The sequence below is a fragment of the Chanodichthys erythropterus genome, chromosome 10 (genome assembly GCF_024489055.1).
Source record: "Chanodichthys erythropterus isolate Z2021 chromosome 10, ASM2448905v1, whole genome shotgun sequence".
In the NCBI taxonomy this organism is placed as follows: Eukaryota; Metazoa; Chordata; class Actinopteri; order Cypriniformes; family Xenocyprididae; genus Chanodichthys; species Chanodichthys erythropterus.
This window is the reverse complement of record NC_090230.1, coordinates 17,204,007-17,225,367: the sequence shown is the minus strand read 5'-3', so window position 1 is coordinate 17,225,367 and position 21,361 is coordinate 17,204,007. Positions and strand designations below refer to the sequence as shown.

Here is a 21,361-nt window from a genome sequence, read left to right as displayed (position 1 = left end):
TGGCCTGAAGCGACCTCAGATGCTTCTGACTCCATAGCAAGAGATGGCAGGCGAGTTGCGATATGCGACGGGAGCGTAGACCAGCCTGATGGTTGATGTACGCAACGGCCGCCGTGCTTGTCCGAGCGGACCAGTACATGCTTGTCTGACAGCAGCTCCTTGAAGCGGCCCAGTGCAAGACATACTGCTAGCAACTCGAGGCAATTGATATGCCAATGCAGTCGAGGCCCCGTCCAAGACCCGAACCACATGCCCGTTGTACATGGCCCCCCATCCGGTGGTAGAGGCATCTGTGTGGACCACAGCGTCCAAGGGGTACTCCCGCCCGCAGGAACAAAGGGTCCGAGCACCGGATGAGGGTAGGGCGGCAGCTCCGTGTCACGAGGACACTGAGCGTGCTGCGCTGCCATGGCCATCTCGGGACCCAGTCGCGGAGCCGGTGTTGAAGCGGCCTCATATGGAGCAACCTGAGCGGCGAAACGCGGCTGCAGACGCCACATGCCCCAGGAGCCTCTGAAGTCTTTCAGTGGGGCCGCCCTCCTGCGCTTGTGCGAACTCAGGCAGTTCAACACCGACTGGACGCGCTCCTCAGAGAGGCGCACAATCCAGGCGACCGAGTCTAGCTCGAGACTGAGAAAAGAGATCCTCTGCCCGGGGGCGAGTTTGCTCTTGTCCCAGCTGACCCAAAGACCCAACAGGCTGAGGTGAGCTAAACCATCTCCCTGTGTACGCACAACTGCTTCGCGAGCTGGCCAGGAACAACCAGTCGTCGAGGCAGTCGAGAATGCGAACGCCCTGTTCCTTGAGGGAACAATGGCCACCTCCGCAACCGTGCAAGGCGTGGAGCGACAGGGCCAGCCCGAAGGGTAGGAGTTTGTACTGACATGCTCGACCCGAGCGCAGAATCGAGACATGAAAGTATGCATCCTTCAGGTCGAATGCTGCAAACCAAACCCCGGGGATGGACGCACTCGAAAATGCGCTTCTGCATGAGCACCTTAAACGGCAGCCTGAAGGTACCGGTTCAAGACGCGCAGATCCAGGATTGGCCATAGCCCACCGCCCTTTAGGGTACAATGAAGTAGGGCTGAACCTGACTTCAAATCGGCTGGAGGGACCGGCTCGATTGTATCCCTCGCCAGGAGGACAGCAATCTCCACTCGGAGAACAGGTGCAATGTCCAACGACACCCTAAGTGAAGTGGACACCCCTGGACGCCGGAGGACACCGGGCGAAATGAATCGCATAGCCGAGTCTGATAGTACGCATGAGCCAGCGGAACGGGCTGGGGGCACTAACCAGGCCTCCAGACACCGAGCCAGCAGAACCAAACGCACCACAGACGTACCGGGGTGGGGCAGCGAACCAGAGTACGGGGACCCGACTCGGGCGGCGTGGTAGCGGCCCAGAGTGTGATCAGACTCTGCGAGGTAGCAGTGCGTATGGGAGACGGCACACGGGGCGCGGCCTGCACCAACACACTGACACCTGCTGGCGAGGTGAGAGGGGGCTGGGAGTAGCAACGCGGGGCGCTGCACATCGCCAGCCACACTCTTGGGACGTAGAGGATCGGAAAACAGTTCTAGTGGGTACCGCTGGACTCCGGAGAGCCAGCGGCGGAACAGACCAATTCTCCACCCGGCCCTCCTCCGGGGAGAAAGAACCGTTTACGTCAGCTCCAGGTCGCCATATCTCCAGGACCGTCTCCCGCTAGTCAGGTGACTGCGGGTTGAGCGGGTTGGGTTCAAGGCCAGTTTGTGAGATGAGCGCATCGAGAAAGCACACTTTGACGACGGCACATCCCAGCAAGACTCGCCAGGGGTGTTTCTGGACCACCATGGTGGACATTGTCTGGCCAGGGGCCTGCGCTTTGATTTGCATCCTGCGTAGCTCAACCCCGACTCAGAACTACCCACATGCAATGAGTGCTTTGACCTACTGCAGACTTGCCAGGGGCCAAGACTCATGCAGGGCAGAGGTGGTGTGCCCGTAGCACTGCCACCCCACCCTAGGGGGTAGTGAGAGAAAAAACTTGTAGTGCAGATTATGACCCTCTTGGCGTTCCATATTAACGCCAAAAAAGGCCACAAACTGCCAAGTTTTTTCATGCACATCCGGGCTAATCCAGGGGGCGCGGCAAGGCGAGTACGCGTCGCACAACACCCCCGGGGGCCCGGGAAAGCATGGTTGCCAAGTCTGAATCCGATTCAGCATGAGCACGCCACAACCGTGGGACGCTCAGCCTCATCTTCATGTTCAGAGCCCAACAATACTCTCTCCAATGTAGCAGTCGACATCTGATCCTCTGCTGGAGCCCTGACTAAGATGTTAGGTCCTCCATATTTATTTTAAGGAGGACCAGCAACACATGCAGAAGCTACCAGCCATGTTGGACAGTGAACGTGGCCGCCCAACTGGACGACACACGGCACCCTGGGCACCGACGTGGCCATGTATCTAAACATGATCCACCCACGAACATAGTCACAACATGTTTGCGATGCACTAGAGGAGTGGGGGCCCACGGAGAATGGCTCGGCGGGTATTGCCCCACTGTGATCCTCTGGTCACCCAGGCTTATTAACCAAAGTAGCACTTTTCTGATTCAGAAAAATAACTAGATCGGGGAATAAGTGAGGGGACTCCACCTCATTAAAAGGCAGCCGAGTCTCGACCGTGCATCTAGAGCGCCAGACAGCGCGCAGGGTTGCCGTGGCAACGCGCGCTGTCAGCCGGCAATTCGACGGCACACGGCGCGCTGAGCGCTCAAGCCCTTACGAGAAAGGCGAGCAAACAACGCGCCGACGTGGACATATTTCCATAAGAAAATATGACCACCCACAAACACAGTCTCAGCACGCTAAGCAGACATGAGAGAAAGTGATCGTGGCCGTCAGAGAGGATAGGAAACGACCGCCTCCAGAAACGCACAGACAGAATGACATCTTGAAAAAGACGCAGTGTCTGTCTGTGAAGCTCTTTTTAGAAGGGAAACTTCAGCTCTTTTGTGTCGAGACACACAGGGAGCGTCACGACGTGTTTAGAAAAACACAGGAGGAACCAGACCAAATCGCAGACCAACCAGTGGAATTACAGCGGAACGCTGGGAAAACATTGGATGTTTCCACCCGGCTCACTCCAACTCGCGACCTCGCTGCAGGCGTCGTCACACCAACACAAGCGCCGAAACTTCTTCAGAGGCTTGAAGTTCAAACAGCCGCAGGACACCAGGTAGGCTCCGAAGCGAAAGACAGAGTGCGATTGCATCTGCCCCCCTTTTTATATCCACCTGTTAGGGGAGGTGCGCATTATGCAAATATCGCACGCCAATTCCATTGGCTTGTTTTAGTTCTCTCGAAGCTGATAGGGGCTCTCTAGCGATATCCCAATTCGTCGGTCACTACTGACGTACGTCGAACGTGACCGACTGAAAGGGAAACATAATCTTTTAACTTTGGTTGGTCTTAATACAATGATCATATTATTTTATTGCTTGACTAACTGTTACAACAGCCCAAACAAAATTTTATTTTAAGTTGGAAAGGATCAAGAGCTCAACTAAAGCAAACACTCATCTCCACGATGGTGGCTTAAAAATAGTGATTTTCTCCTTTGGTGATTCTGTTTGTTATCATCAGGTGTCTTCAATAATGCTCAATCATCACTCAATTAATCACTTATTTATCTCATTAATGCTTCTGTGGGTGGAATAAAAATGTGGCAGCACTTTTACTCTCTGACCCCTGGATTACCCACCTCTGGAAAAATGTAATTTGTTTAATTTATTTATATCACAAATCTCACACAAGCTAACAGAGCTTAGTCAGTATATGCATCATACTCAATTTATCATGAGGTTGTTAGGGATAGATGAATACCCCATTTTAAACTCAATACCATATGACAAAACTGTAAAAGTAATGCTAAACCACTACTCATGAGAAAACAGTGACTCCAAAGCACTGGGCCACATAAGGTATAAATGATTCTGTGAGGATAAACATGTGATCAAATGTCTGCTTTCTCTAGAGGCAACGTGTCCTCTAAACCCAGCAGATGAAGACTTAATAATGAAGCAATTCCCTGATATTGAGGGTCCAGTCAAACCTGGACAAAAGTTAATATTTTCATGCAATAGAGAAGGGCTGAAATTAGAAGGACAGAGAGAAATCACCTGTCTGTCAAATGGAGAATGGAGCAGCCCTTTTCCTAAATGTGAAGGTAAGACCACAGACGGTAAAAAAAAAAGAAACTTGGATTAAACAAAGATAGATCAAAGATAGATCTGTTGTTTACATGGAGGATGCTTGATTGATCCGATCTTTCTGTTTTTAGAGGTAATGTGTGTTGCAAACCTGAGAGTGAACATGAGATCAAACGGACACCCGGGGCCTGAGATTTCAGTCAGACCTGGAGCCACAATAACTCTTTCATGTGTTGGGAGGGAATCAAAATTAGAAGGACAGAACAAAATCAGCTGCTTGTCAGATGGAGAATGGAACTCCCCATTCCCTAAATGTGTAGGAGGTAAGGTCACATGTTTAAGTATTGAGTTATTTAACAGTGTTTACAGTCATCATTATTGCTTATACTAAAGTAAATGCTCAACTTTGGTACATAATTCATGGGTACATAACTCACTCTTGACTTGGACCAAGGAGTAACGTCCTAGCAACCGCCAAGAAAAACCTAGCAACAGCATAGCTACACACTAGCACTATGACGGTGAGTTTTACATGGATAAACACAACTTTAGACACAAATTTAAATCTGGATATAATATATTATATAGAAATATCCAACCCAAATCTTTTCAATACAGAAAGGTATTTTAAAGCATTTAGAAAAATGAACACAAATTCTCAAATTAATGATGTGCATTACTAACATTAATAACATGTTCTATGGTTTAAGGCCATAAAAAGGGCATGTGGCTGATACTGAGATTTATTAATGCCACATTTTCTTGGTAATCTAAAAATTGCCTAAAAATAAAAAAATAACTTTGCTTTCCCTCAGGGAAATGTGGGCCACCACCAAATGTGAACTTTGCAGATACAACAGAAATGACAAAAAAGGAATACAATTCAGGGGAGAAAGTTGAATACAGCTGCTTTAATAAATACATACTGGATCAGCGTCACCCCTACTCCAAATACTTGAGCTGTGCAGACGGAGAATGGAGAGGGAATATTAAGTGCTTAAGTAAGTACCCTAGTAAAAAAGTAACATATTTAAAATACATTTATTTCATACTAAATATAGTTCAAAAACATTAACATATTTACTGACAGAGGTGGGTAATCCAGGGGTCAAAGAGTAAAAGTCCTGCCATATTTTTATTCCACCCACTGAAGCATTAATGAGATAAATAAGTGATTAATTGAGTGATGATTGAGCATTATTGAAGACACCTGATGATAACAAGCAGAATCACCAAAGGAGAAAATCACAATTTTTAAGTTACCATCATCGAGGTCAGGGTTTGTTTTAGTTGAGCTCTTGATCCTTGACTATTTAATATTAGGTGTTGTTTGGGCAGTTTTAACTGTATTAAAACCAACCAGAAAAGCAAAGATAAAAGATGATCAGGTGTCATTGGTTATGTTTTTACATAATGATTTTTTTAATCTGAATCACTGAGTTAGATTTACATTATTGGTTACAGCAGCACTGTGATTCTACAGCACAAGATCAGCTTTATCAATACTTTTTTTTTTTTGTTAGAGTTCTGATTTTTTTAAAAAAAAAAAGCAGAGCTCATTTAAACACACAGACATTAAGAATCATCCTGTGAATCTCAACAGCGGTGACCATCATAAAGCATGTTGCAGTGCATTCTGGGAGCCACCAATCAAAATTCATCCATGGCTCCCATCATGCATTGCTGCATGAATAAATTATGAACTGAATTGTCTTAGTAATTTTCTTTATTCTCACTATTAAAATTTTGCTGTTTTTCTGTGACTTTTTAGTAGCTTGTTTCCTAATGTTCAGAGTTGATCTGTTGATCAGAATTTGTTGCTTGTTGAGATTCATTATGTAAAAACATAACCTACAACACCTGAGCATCTTTTTTCTTTGCTTGTCTGGTTGGTTTTAATCAGTGGTGGAAAGAGTACTAAAAATTTGTACTCAAGTACAAGTACTGTTACATTGCTGAAATAATACTCAATTACAAGTAAAAGTACTGGTGTCAAAAAAGTACTCGAGTAAAAGTACAAATTACTCTTCTCAAAAACTACTCAAAGTACTAAAATTACTAGTTACTTTTTAGCCGGCGATATTTAATGAATTGCCCAACAATATCAATCAGTAGAAAATAGCTACTTTTTAACAAAGCACTTTCACCTTATTCATGAAGTGCATGAATTAGTGGTCACAATACTGGAATTTCTAACTTCAATACAATACAAATTATCAATATTCAGTATCATTTTAAATACCAATAATATTGATCAATTACGTTACAATAATGTCACTTAAATATTTGCTCACTCTGTGTATTTGTGTCTTTACAGTAGGGTAACTTTGTTGCAGTAGCTCACATGCAGCACAAGAAAGCTTGATTTCAAACTGAATTGAATTTACAAAAAAAGACAAGAAAACAGTCAGTAATAAAATAGGAACAAAAACAAATTACCTCAATTCAGTTGAGATATATGAAATATAACAACACTGAATTTGTATATGCCCTGTATCTTAAAGGGTTAGTTCACCCAAAAATGAAAATTCTGTCATTAATTACTCACTCTCATGTTGTTTCAAACTCATAAGACCTTCATTCATCTTCAGACACAAATTCAGATCTTTTTGATGAAAACTGAGCGCTTTCTGACCCTCTATAGACTGCAACGTTATTACCACTTTTTATGGCCCAGAAAGGTAGTAAAGACATAGTTAAAACAGTCATGTGACAACAATGGGTCAACCCTAATGTTATGAAGCGACCGGAATACTTTTTGTGCACAAAATAAACAAAAAAACCCACTTTATTCAACAATTTATTCTCTTCCATGTAAGTCTCTGACACTGTTGACGTAGTAAACACAATCGGCTCATTTTATTGGCCGGATTCTGTGTCAGCATCACATGCATGCGCTGCGGTGCTCACACGAACACCGTCAGAGAGTGACACGGAGAGAGGAAATTGTTTAATAAAGTCGTTATTTTTGTTTTTTGCACACAAAATGTATTCTGGTCGCTTTATAACATTAAGGTTGAACCACTGTAGTCACATGGGCTATTTTAACAATGTCTTTACTATCTTTCTGGGCCTGCAAAAGTGGCAATTGCGTTGCAGTCTGGGGTCAGAAAGCGGATTTTATCAAAAATATCTTCATTTGTGTTCTGAAGATGAATGAAGGTCTTACGGGTTTGAAATGACATGAGGGTGGGTAATTAATGACAGAAATTTCATTTTTTGGTTAAACTAACCCTTTTAAGAGCCATATAATATGTTATTTAGATAAAAAGAACATCAGAATGGTTTGACCTATAATGTCTGTATATAGTGATGCAGTTACACAGACTAGGTTATTTATATGTAAAAATCATATAAATGCCCCATTCTGAAACATACATCTAGGCTACATTGTAAAGAAATTAAAGATCCACCTTTGTTTGTTGAGACTGTAGCATTTTCATCGGCCAGGCATGGTCTATTATGATTGTTTTATAACTTTTGACAACGTTTAATTTAAGAGCACGGAGAGATTCGCGATTGCACACTACACAGAGCGCGCGCCCTGCAGTGGAGAGGCAGTTCACTTGTTTATTTGAGAGCTCGCGTCGTTTTCGGCCATTACATGAATGCGCTCTCCACAAACCTGCGGGTATGATTAAAATTATGCGCAATACCTGCAATCCTGCGCTGTAACTGAAACGAGTGACAGGAGGAGGAGGCGTCGGGGAGATTTTGGGGAGTTTTCATTGGTCCGTTTACGATCGGATAACTTTATTGGCTACCGATATGCTGGTCAAAGCAGAGCCATATGGTTTCAATATTAATTCAAATTGTTGGCGTACTCAGTAACGGAATGTGATTTTACAAGTAGCGAAGTAGATTTCTAAGCTGAATTTGTACTTAAGTACAAGTAAAATTACAGATTAGAAAATGTACTCAAAAAAGTACAAAAAACCGAAAAAAAATCTAATATTAAATAGTCAAGGGTCAAGAGCTCAACTAAAACAAACCCTGACCTCGATGATGGTAACTTAAAAATTGTGATTTTCTCCTTTGTTGATTCTGCTTGTTATCATCAGGTGTCTTCAATAATGCTCAATCATCACTCAATTTATCACTTATTTATCTCATTAATGCTTCAGTGGGTGGAATAAAAAATATGGCAGGACTTTTACTCTTTGACCCCTGATTACCCACCTCTGCTTACTGATATAAAAAATATATATATAATTAAACTTTATTTGGTGTATTGTGCACATTGTACATTTCTTATTAAGCCTAAAATGTGTTTTAATGTCAATATTAATAAGGATTGTATAAACTGTAGAATCTTTTAAATGCAACATATTTAAAGTGTACCTAAAGTATACTTGCAATAGTTCCACTTTAGCCCAATCAAATATATCTTTAGTTGGACCTCAGCACTACTTCTGCACAATTAAAGTGCATCAAGTACAAAATTAGTCGTTCCAATTTAGCAGACTCGAGTATATCAGTTTAGTATGCCAAAAGTACAATTGCAGGATATTTTTAGTACATAAATATGTAAATGTATTTGTAGTATACTTAGCATGAAATAAATGTGTTTCAAATACATTTTAGCATTTTAGTTCCACTAGTGTATAAATGTTTGATGTGATCTTGTTGTTGTACACTGTTAGACCTTGCTGTAGAAAAACGGCCAAATACTGACAGTAACAAAATATTTTCCATTAAAACAGTAATATACTGTACAAAATAATGCATTCTGGTTAATTTTTGTCATTTTCGAGAAAATAGCCTGCAGGAATATACTGTGAGTTAACGTTGCTCAAAGTCGACACTCAGAGGCTGTGTTCAAATCACACCCTATACCCTCATTCACTATTCCCTACATCAGTTCACTAATATAGTACATTTGACAGAGTGAATGAAAAGAAGTGAGTGAATTCAGACACTGATGAACACCTGATTAGCAGAATCACTGAAGGACAGAGAAACAAGACCAGAAAAAAGAGAAGAAACACAAGAACTACAACTGACTTCATCCACACTGAGTGTGAAACCATTCGACATTATATCTGTGGGATGATGATCTGGGCCACATGTGGCGGGAAGGATGGCACTTGGGTGGACCGCTCCTGTTTGCCACATCTGGACCACAAGCAGGCCATAGAAATGCCAAATGTCAGCCAAGAGCAAAGAACTGAACCTTATCTGATCCACAAAATATTTATATATTATTTATAGAGTCATCTCAGCATAAACAATCCTGTTATCAAGCAGAATCACTGAAGGAAAGAAGGAAACAGAAAAAAAGAGATGAGCAGAAACACAAGAACTACAACTGACTTCAGTCACAGCCTTAGATGAAATCAACTGAAGATAAAAGACATGAAATCTCTGAAGATCTGATTAAACAACTCCACAAACAGCATTACCAGCTTCACTACTAACACTAAAACTACAACACATTAGCAGTAGCAAAGAAAACTGAAGTGTGATCATTGTTAACTATTGATGATTTTGTAATTATCATGAAATAGCCTGCTTCACTGAAGTCATATTAATTAAATATAAATGTTACATCTATATAAATAGATGAGATCTAGATATATTGCAGAAATCAGTTAGAAGATAAAAATAAATAAAAACACAAGAAAAGAGGCTATTTTGACAAACACAGAAATCAGTAATCAGCATGTGAATCTCAATGATGGTGACAATAAACAAAATATTTAAGCAATCAGATCAGCTACATAATGCTCTGATACATTCTTGGAGTTTTGTACTACAGTACCCAGCATGCATTGCAGCTACATGATGCTTTTGATTGTCACCATAATTGAGATTCATGTGCTGATTCTTGATGTCCTAGTGTGTCATCTCAAAGCTCCTTTAAAAAAAAAAAAAAAAAAAAAATTTGATTTAAAACAATTAGATGCAGCATTGTTTCAGTACTCAGTTATTTAGAAGAATATAAAATCACATAGTGCATAATACATTTGGAGCTCCAGCATAATTTAGACACACACAGACATCAACAATCAGCACATGAATCTCAACAATGATGACATTTATAAGTTTAATGTTGCAATGCATCCTGGGTGCCAGCATAGTACAAAACTCCCAGCATGCACTGCAGCATGAATAAATTATGCAACTGAATAGTCCTTTTTATTGCCACCACAGTGGATATTGACATGCTGATTTTTGATATCTGCGTGTGTCTAAAAAGACACTGAAGCTTTTTTTTTTTTCTACTCCATTGTGTTCAAAAAAAATTCTTTCAATGCAGTTTTTTTTTGTTTTAACTCATTGTCATGGTAAGGCCAAACTTAAGGTGCTTAAAAATATAACACAAGGGATTAAACCGTGTCAGATCATTTATAAGTTATTATAATCAAGTAGCTGTCACGGTTACTTCATTATTAGCACTGAACTGTCATCTTTTTTTTCTTCCTCATATCAAACATGGCTTGTAAAAATAGTTAAAATTGCCAGAGTGAATGAAAGAAAAAAAGACTGATGTTAAGATCTTAAGGGTCAAGAGTTCATCTAAAGAAAACGCTCCTTAATGGTGACATCAAACCAAACATTTTCAGTTAAACATCAACATCTAAACTTCTGTTAATTCTCAATAAGATCTTCTGTAGAAATAAAGTTAAACTGGTCAGTAATAAGTGTAATAATATTTAATGGCTGAAAAACAGTTGTAGTTCTGCTCGTAGTTGTAGTTTCTGCTCATATTTCTTCCTGTTCTTGTTCCTTATTTCAGTGGTTCTGCTTGTTAACAGCAGGTGTTCATCATTCATGCTCAATCATAACTTAAATATTAACTTAATTATCTCACTGCAACACAGCGTCAGTATTACTTTTACTCTGTAGTGTGTACACTTAAGGATGTCCCTGTGGGGTTGAAAGGGTTAAAGGTGTAAGATAAAAAGTCACACCCACAAAATGTATTTTAACAGTTACAAACTGTAAGTTAAAAAACAGTAATAGACTGGCAACACTGTTGCCAGTAGTTTACTGTAAAATTGAGTTTTTGGGTCACCATTGTGCTGAAGAGTAGAGCCTGTGCTTAAGTTTTATTTAACAGACGGTGACAGTATGGATGTTGGTGCAGTGGAAATCTCTTTATCTAAAATGTTTTTAGTGAATTCTAATGAAATAAGTTCATAGTGATAATACGCTCGCATTGTTAGCATGCAATAAATATTAGTTGGTAAATTTAAATGGTAGCTGGTTTCTGCAAATGAAATAAGCTAGCACGAGTTTTAATTTAGTGCATGGTATCTTTACGGTAACATACTGAAGATTACAGTAAATAACTGTACAATCAACAATAAATTACTGGCAACAGTGTTGCCAGTATTTTACTGTAAAAAAAAAAAGCCCAGCAAGGTCTAACAGTGTAGTTGTACAGCATTAAAGACATGCAAAGGCATTCTCACTGGATTTTTCCTTTTATTTTTGTCATTTTTATGTAATCTTGTTGTTGTAGTTCTGGTTCTGATGAATCAGTGAATGTATCCTGTAACACTGAGAGTGAGATGTTGGGTTTGTTTCAGAGCCCTGTTCAGTGACAGTGGAGTTAATGGATGAAAGAGGCCTTGAGCTGCGATGGCGTGGACGGGAAAAGATATTCTCACCACATGGTGATAGAATCGAATTTAAGTGTCAGAGAGGCAAATATTCAGTAGGCAGTGACCTAATACAAACATGTAATGATGGAGAGATGACTTTACCTCTGTGTGAGTGACAGTGAATAAAACATCACTGAAGCATCAGCTGTTCTACAAAGCAAAAACAAATTAAGCCAATCATTATAAAACATTTTTTTTTCAATTCAGCTTCTCCTTTTTGGAACTCTTGCAATTAAAACTAAATAAATTATAAAAGCAACCTGTTTAAAATTGTGCTTGTATGAAAACGACTAACTTTTTTAATGCCAGCTAAGTGAGCCTATGTGTATTTTACTGAGTACAATGAAAGACTTTTCAAAAATTGATTGCAAAAACGTTTAAGACTAAAGAGAAAGTAGCATATAATCAAGTATTTTGTACTGTCACACTAATATGTGGCAAATGCATGTGTTATTAAATTTTCATTCTACTCTGGGTTTCCTGCTGATTACAAATGTGACCACTGACATGTTTATATTATTAACCTAATTTATAGGAGACATAATAATGATAATATTTAATTTATTAATAATATTAATAATTATATATGTATGTGATATAATAATACATAATAATTAACCTTTATCAATCTTTTTACAATCTAATGGACACATTTATCAAGACTTGGATCACTTTTTTAAAAACATTTCACAAGCTTGCCTAATGTCACATTTCCTAACCATTGATTAGGAGACTATACAGATTCATTCAAACAGTCTTTATTAATATCAGAGGTGTATAGTCCAGGGGTCATAGAGTAAAAGTCCTGCCATATTTTTATTCCACCCACTGAAGCATTAATGAGATAAATAAGTGATTAATTGAGTGATGATTGAGCATTATTGAAGACACCTGATGATAACAAGCAGAATCACCAAAGGAGAAAATCACTATTTTAAGTTACCATCATCGAGGTCAGGGTTTGTTTTAGTTGAGCTCTTGACCCTTGCCTTTTTAGTATTAGGTTTTGTTTGGGCAGTGTAAGCAGAAAAAAAGGGCATGGATTCCGATTTTCACAGATCGGTTTCAGGCCTCATTCATATGTGGTTATAAATCAGATATGAATCGGATACGTGCGTTTGCGCCTGCAGTGTAAGCGGACAGATCGGATATTCCCCTGTAAATGCGACTCCTGCGTCATTGAAAAGTGAGGGTTTTTTAACATTTCGAGGTACAGACATACCTATAACAAACGGAACATCTCTAGTTGACTGGCAGATTATTAATTGCATTTGTTTGTGTTAAATAAAAGGCGATCCAACTCTTGAAATCACACTGAGTTTTCGTTGTCGCTGTTGTCAGTGACGACGGCTCGTGCACAGAGCAGACGCGCGCTTCAGTCCCTATTCGTTCCATTGAAACCACAAAATAAAAAGCACACAAACTTGCAACTGCCCTTGATATACAATCACTGATGAATGCATTTGTTTTAATGACAAAAAAAAAAAAAAAACTTTAGTAAAGGATAGCGGATTCGAGCCCATGAAGCTGTGAATATCTACCTGTGCACGAGTAGTATTCAACTCACACGCTTCCAGCGGAGCTGCGTACGTATACTGTCGTGAAGAATTTGTATTATTTTTATGCAGGGATGTAACTATTGCATTAAAAGGGTTTCTATATGAATTCACGTCAATAAATTAAGCTCAATGTACCATTGAAATTGATTTGTGATGTCAAATAGGCTATTTTTGGTACGTTTCGCCAAGTGCAGTGTAAAAAGGACACATCCGATATAGGTCACTTTTAAAAGAAATGTAAGCATGTCGTCCGAAAAAATTAGATATGGTCAAAAGATCGGATCTGTGCATTAAGACTTGCAGTGTAAATGCGGCTGAAATGAGTTCAATAATTCAGATCAAATAATGATTTTGAGAACACATAACCGATACCACCTGATCATATTTTAACTCTGCTTGTCTGGTTGGTTTTAAAGCAGTTAAAACTACCTAAACAAAATCTAATATTAAATAATCAAGGGTCAAAAGCTCAACTAAAGCAAACCCTGACCTCGATGATGGTAACTTAAAAATTGTGATTTTCTCCTTTGGTGATTCTGCTTGTTATCATCAGGTGTCTTCAATAATGCTCAATCATCACTCAATGAATCACTTATTTATCTCATTAATGCTTCAGTGGGTGGAATAAAAATATGGCAGGACTTTTACTCTTTGACCCCTGGATTACCCACCTCTGTCATCTATAGATGAGACACAACAACAGTTAAACAGTCAGTGGAATACTTTAAGAGTCAAACTCTTCTGCATCTGTTTTTTTTTTTTTTTTCAGTTCAATAGATTGCTCAATTTCTTACAAATATATTTCACAATGACCTGACTTTTGCAATGTTTGAAAGTTTGAAAGTGTTCTGAATCCTCTTCAATCTCAATAATTTCCAATGCTCTATGTGAGAGATTCATTCACCACATAATCATACTTTGTAATTTGATCAAGAAGAACATGAGCCAGTGAAAACATTAACAGAATTAAACTACAGAGTTCAGAGGTGAACATGCCAATTATTTTAGACACTACTCTTTGCTTCCTGCATGTGTTGCATAAATATGACTCAAGAAGTCTGACTTCTCTAAAGTAACTTATCTTTTTTTTTTTTTTCTTTTTTTTTCATTTACAGGAAATTATACTTGTGCACAGAGTGGTCTGATGTAAGAAAGACCTCTTTTTTTGCTGTTTTTTACTTTAACGTTTTTTGTTGGTTTCTTTATATTTATTTTATTTATTTTTTTATTTATTTTTTTTACATGTATTAGCTGCTATGAGAAGTCAAGCCCTAGCACAGATTTGAGTGTGACTGCATCAGGCAACACAGAAGAGGGACGTTACTATGTTATTCACTTTGAGTGTGTATCTGCTGCATAGCTGGAGTTTGCAGAACAGAGCCAATGATTTTGTCTGAGCAATAAATACTTTTTTTTTAAAAAATTTTTATAGAATTTATATTTTATTATCAAATCAAAGAAGTCGTGTCTTACTATCTTACTTTCAGGACCACCGTCATTAAATATGATTGACAATAAGCATTTCCTGCCCATCCATGCAGGCTACCCAGGCAGCAGAGCCATGTGGGGCACAAATGGGTTTGACCTGGGCTATCTAACTGGGACCCAGCCAGTTTTGCACCCAGTTTCCATGTAGGCCCCACATGGATTTGCCCAGATGAAATGAACACTGCTTAGTGTGCACACTACAGACTGTTTAATGTAACACTTAATCAGTGTTGGAGGTAATGAGATAATTAAGTGATTGAATAATGATTTTGTATTAGTGAAGAACACCTGCTGTTAACAAGCATAATCACTGAAGGAAAGAGAAACACAAGAACTACTTCCAGCCACAGCCTTGGATGAAATCAACTGAAGATAATATACATTACATCTTTCAAGATCTGATTAAACAACTCCACAAACAACATTAGCTTCACTTATTACTAACCATACTGACTTTATTTCTGTCAGACAGAAGTTTGTATTAAGAATTAAGAAGAGGCTTAGATGTTGATTACTTATTTGAAAGTAATAGTTTGATTTGATGTTACCATTGTGGCGATCAGTGTGTGCTTTAGTCAGACTCTTGACTTTTTAACATTAGTTTTTCTCTTAACAGCTGTGTCTGTTTGTTATGGTGAGAACAGCAAGAGAAAATTTAATCAGATGCTGTAAGCTGATTGATGATAAGAATATAATCATCATATATTGGCTTAACTCATTGATATTATGTGGGAGGTTTGTATGGGTAGTATGTTATTAATTCTGTTTTATTGTTATGATTCTACAGCAAGAGAATAGTAGAATTTAATCAGAACATAAAACGATTTATAACACACCATTTACATATTTTGGGCTCCTGTGAGTTTTACTCGCACACAGACATCAAGAATCGGCGTATGAATCTCAACAATGGTGACATGCTTCATGGTGCAATGCATTCTGAGTGCATCATATGAAACTTATCCATGGCTCCCAGAATGCATTGCACCATGAAGCATGTGACAGTGTTGTCTGTTCCGCTATGGGTGTGCTGGTCTGTTCATTTACACGACAACAGAGTTTTGGTGGCCTGAAAATGAAAACATTTAAAAACATTTTTTAAGTTGCGAATTTGAAAACAATACCATTTTCATCTCTGTGTAAACTGCAATGACGTCACCAACAACTTGTCTGGCATGCATAATACAGCGTTTTTTTTGTCATTTTCGCAGATCCATGTGAATGGGGATAGTTTTGAAAACATTGTCATCTGTACAAAGAAAAAAAAATTCAGTTTTTAGTACATCATTGTCTTGTAAATGTTCCCTAAGAGATTCTTTGAATAAAACTGGCGTTTTTGGTGCTGTTGATTGTTGATTGAACGAACATGTTCCTGCCGTCTTCACGACTTCACCAAAACCCTTTTCTTTCGTTTTTTTTCCTGTGAATTTTCTGTCAAAATCATTCCAAACACTTTAATCAAAATTTCTTCCTGCCTATCATCTGCCATGTTTATTCTGAAGTCTAGAGAGAATTTGTGAGATTTCCCGTATTCACAGTCGGGACTTTGTCATGGCGAACAACACACTATAGAAGAAAAATGGTTAAACTTACTCGGTTACTTAACGTAACCTTGGTTCCCTGAGATATGGAACGAGTACTGCGTATGGGGGAATAGTCTCCCGGTTGACGGAGCGGCTTTGCTGCGCGGCCTATGGCGACAAAGCCCTATATAAGTGAGCATTTCGCCATAGGCTACTCAGGCCATATCGACTGAAGCAATGACACTGAGCTGCAGCCTAGTGGCATGGCAAGTAACGCAGTACTCGTTCCGTATCTCAGGGAACCGAGGTTACGTTAAGTAACCGAGTAAGTTCCCTTTCGATACTTCACTCGTACTGCATATGGGGGAGCGAATTCAACCACGCCATGCCACTGCTGGGGAAACGACTGGACTTGTCCAGACACCGCGAGGGGACCGAGTGTCAAGTGGGAAGGCCGAAGCCGCCGTAACCCTTGTGCACTACGAGGGAAAAACTCCCGGGTTTTGTGTAAAACGCAGAACTATAATGGCCGCATATTTATGCCGAGTGGACCCGAGCCTGTAAGGTCGGAACGTCCAATTGATAAAATCTGGCAAAAGTGGACAGCAAGGACCAGCCGGCCACCTCACAAACGTCTTTAATGGAAATTCCACTGGACCAGGCCCAAGATGAGGCCATACCCCTAGTGGAGTGGGGTCTTACTCTTATGGGGCAAGGGGTCCCCACCGAGGAATAACAGAGCGTAATAGCGTCGACAATCCAACGCGAAAGACGTTGCTTTGAGACCGGAAACCCTTTGGTGCGGCCGCCAAAGCAAACAAAGAGCTGATCAGACTGCCGGAAGGGTTGTGATCGCTCAATGTAAATGCGCAGTGCCCTGACAGGGCAAAGTAATTCCTGCTCCTGATTGCCCGGCATAGGGGGAAACGCGGAGAGCGAAATAACCTGAAAGGTGTAGAAAGCACCTTCAGAACGTAGCCCACCTTAGGTTTCAGCACGACTCTAGAGTCATCTGGCCCAAACTCAAGGCATGCAGGGCTAACAGAAAGGGCCTGCAAATCGCCAACACGCTTGATCGACGCCAGTGCAAGAAGCAGGGCGGTTTTTAGCGTCAGGGGCCTAAGGTCTGCTAGGCGCAGTGGCTCAAAGGGCGGGCCCTTTAGAGCTCTGAGGACCAAAGAGAGGTCCCAAGAAGGAACCGTAGGGGTCCGTGGTGGATGCAACCACCTGGAACCCCTTAGAAACCTCACAACAAGGTTGTTCCGACCTACTGACTGGCCAGCGATAGGAGCGTGAAACGCTGCGATGGCTGCTACATAAACCTTCAGCGTGGAGGGGGCTCGCGCCGCGTCCAGGCGTTCTTGGAGGAAGGACAGTATAGCGGCTATGCCGCATTTCTGGGGGTCTATGCTGCGTGTAGAACACCAGCTAACAAAGACCGCCCATTTTTGAGCAGATGGCTCCCATCAAGGGATCACAGGTGCAGAGCCCACAGCTCCGGCCGTGGGTGCCAGATTTTTCTGTTCATCTGAGAGAGAAGGTCCCGTCTCAGGGGAATCGGCCAGGGGGCTTTCATGGAAAGCCTGAATAGCTCCGAGGTCCAAACTTGGCACCTCCAGAGCGGGGCCACTAACAGAACTCTGTGTTTGTCTTCCCTGACACGCCTGATCACCTGAGGGATCAGAGTGACCGGGGGAAAAGCGTAGAGAAGGGTGTTGGGCCAAGAGTGGGCCAGCGCATCGTCCTTCTTTGAAAAATAAATTGGGCAATGAGAGTTGTCTTGAGAGGCGAAGAGGTCTACCTCCGCATTTCCGAAGAACTCCCAAATGGTGTGAACTATCTGGGGATGGAGCATCCACCCGTCTGAGGAGACGTTGCTCCAGGACAGCATGTCTGCTCCCAGGTTGTTCTTTCTGGGGATGTGGGTCGCTCTGAGCGACCGAACCTGTGAAGAAGCCCATTCTAGCAGTCGTTTCACCAGAGCGCATAGGCGGCTGGACGAAAGACCCCCTTGGCGGTTGATATATGACACCACTGTCATGCTGTCCGATTGGACTAAGCGATCCGTCAAATGAGTCTGAAAGGCCTGTAGGGCTCGAATCACTGCCAGCATCTCGAGGCAGTTGATGTGCAGATGGCTTTCCTCGTGGGACCACGAGCCGAAGGCCGGACTGCCCTCGCATAGAGCACCCCAAACCCAGGATGGACGCGTCAGTGGAAAGCACCATCCTCCGCGACACCGCCTGTAGGGGTACACCAAGACTGAACCAAGAGGGGTTCGTCCAGGGCTTCAGGGCTGCTATGCAGGCCTGATTGACCTTGAAGCGCAGGCGGCCGTGCCGCCATGCGTGAGGAGGGACCCGAAATTTCAGCCAGTACTGAAGAGGCCGCATTCGTAGCAGGCCTAGCCGCAGCACAGGGGAGGCGGAAGCCATCAACCCTAGCAACCTCTGGAACAGCTTCAGAGGGAGGTAGGCTTTGTTCTTGACGGAAGCCGCAAGCTGCTGAATGGCCCACACAAGGGCCGTAATTCATTGCAGCATGTGGGCCAGATCATCATGCCACATGTGCCAGATGTGGGCCGGTTCTGGGCCGACACAAAGTTGCTATGTGGGGAGTGGTGTGAAGTGTGCAGTGTGCAGGCGGCTGAATACGGGGCGCACCATGACTTCGCCAGTTCCTGGTGAACCTCAGGAAAGAACGGAGCCGAGCGCTGTTGAGGAGCTTGACGGCAGCCTGGGAGGAACCACTAATCCAGGCGGCTTCGTGACGGCTCCTCTGGTGGAGCCCAGTCGAGGTCCAATTCCTCCACGGCTTTTGATAGGACGTGGAAAAGCTCAGTGTCCATACCTGCGCCGCGATCAATGGGCTCGAGGGGGGGCAGAGGGGCGGGGTCGTCTGACTCGCCCGGCCAGTGCTCCGGTTCAGAGGCTGTCAGAGACACAGAGTCGTCGAGCTGCTCTTCATCGGAACCGCCGAAGGAAACAAGGTTGCTTGCATCAGCTGAGGGACGTTGTTCAGGGCGGGAGAACAGAACTGGGGACTGTTTTCTGCTGGGAGAGGGCGAGGCACGCAGGCAATGGGCTGACGTGAGCTCGCTCAGCGCGCTGGGCCGGTCTTCCCCGCTGTCTCTTCCTAGCCGGCTCGCAGGAGGAAGGAGAGAGGAGGGCACGATCGGCAGGGTCACTTCCCATGAAGAAAGCAGCCCGTGAGCGCAAGGATGCCAAGCTCATAGACTCGCAGTGTGAGCATGAGCCTCCAGCAAGCGCGTCGTCTGCTTGGGACTTGCCCAGACATCCAACACACTCACAGTGGCCATCTGCATCGAGCAGAGGGGCTCTGCACATAGTGTAGTGGAGAGGCATTGAAAAATGCCGGGGCGCTGTGAAAACGGTGATTGTGGTGCTCTTAGACGGTGAGGGCCGTAAGCGGTGAAAACCGCTGTGGAAAGTGCTCTTAATGCGGTGTGGAACCGCGGAAAAATGCTCTATTAGGCGCGCCGGATGGCGGCAGGAGACGCGCTGAGACAGGGCCGGAAGCAGGAAGCGGGAGGCGGCGGCTCGTTGATGGCGCGAAGGTGGCAGTCGGCGAGGGCGAAGGCGCTGGCGAATCCGGTGACTCAGCTGGGTCCGCTGCAGGGCCTCTTCGACGGCAGCAGAGCTTCTTCCAAGGCAGCGAGCTTCTTTCCAGGCAAGCAGGCTTCTGCGAGGATCAGCGAGGAGAAGACGAGTCGTCGCTGAAGGAGAAAGAACTGAGTAGCCTATGGCGAAATGCTCACTTATATAGGGCTTTACCCCGCCCCTTTCGGCGGGAAATCTGCACTGCATTATTAAAAAGGCTTCAGTAGCAGGGAAAAAGGGAGACTTTTCCCCCATACGCAGTACGGGTGAAGTATCGAAAGGGAATCTAAGAGTATTGTCCTCATGTTTGTGGTCTCTCACATTTTAAAAATCTTTTAATGTGTATCCAGCTTAACCTCTTAAGGGAAAGGGAATGAATGAGCTAATTAACAAGACACAGGTGAATATAATGACAATTAGACAATTCAGGAAAACTAGGAGTGCATCCACACGGAGATGAGTTTAGTTGTATAGGTAAAAATATTAGCGATTCATCCAGACAGATCCAACGTTTTGGGAGCCTGAAACTGCTATTTTTTGCAACTGGGTCCCAGAATGGATCAATCTGAAAACAACATCCTTGCATTTTCGTGTGTATAGCCAAGCCATTCCATATATTTTGTGAAGAGGTGATTAGGTTAAATGTGTATATATATATATATATATATATATATATATATATATATATATATATATATATATATATATATATATAGCCTATATATTATATTATATATAAAATTCTGCTAAATTCTATAAAAACTCTATAATCTATTTTTAAAAATGTTGACCCTATTCATTGAATTTGCCAGAACTCAGCTACATGACAAACATTTACCTTTACAATGAAAGACCTTTGAGTTTAACATTTCAATGTTTACCAAAAGTCCACAGTGTAAGATCCAGTAAATGACATCCAGTATTTACGGTTTAAAAAGGCAAACTTTTTCTTTTTTCAGTGTGAGATAAGGAAGATCATCTATGTCATCTGGGAGACAACAACAGTTTCAGTCATTCAGTTTTAGCTTGGATACTTTAAGGGTGGAACTCTCAAAGTTATTTGTTTTGCAATGTTTGAAACATTGAAATATGTGAATATTTTAAAACTTCTTTCATCTCACTCATTTCTGTAGTTTTTTACATTGTCCTAAGGGACAGATTAATTAATCTAATCATTTTCTTCTTTGAATGTAATTAACAATAGTCAGTGGGGAAAAAAAAAAATCTAACGGGTTTACCTGTAAAGCACAGTATGTGAACACATGAAATATTTTGGAACTTTCTTTTTGCTTCCTGGTTACATAAATGTGATTTAAGAAGTTTGTCTTTTTGTCTTTTAATTTGTCCAAATGACAGA

General features: G+C 42.0%; 1 protein-coding gene across 16 annotated transcripts in view; it reads left to right on the top strand.

Moving 5' to 3' along the window:
- The window catches only part of LOC137027791 (complement factor H-like), a 59,648-nt gene that overhangs the window by 17,878 nt on the left and 20,409 nt on the right, over positions 1-21,361 (top strand). For 11 of the 16 annotated variants that reach the window (XM_067396302.1, XM_067396309.1, XM_067396306.1 and 8 more), the window contains 4 exons: positions 4,030-4,221; positions 4,336-4,527; positions 5,020-5,205; positions 11,740-12,606. In XM_067396302.1, the coding sequence (XP_067252403.1) occupies positions 4,030-4,221; positions 4,336-4,527; positions 5,020-5,205; positions 11,740-11,930 (761 nt within the window). In that variant the 3' untranslated portion in view covers positions 11,931-12,606. Of the gene's footprint in view, positions 1-4,029; positions 4,222-4,335; positions 5,206-11,739; positions 12,607-20,963; positions 21,249-21,361 lie in introns of those variants that run through there. The other 5 variants (XR_010896086.1, XR_010896085.1, XM_067396315.1 and 2 more) reach the window with 5 other exon arrangements.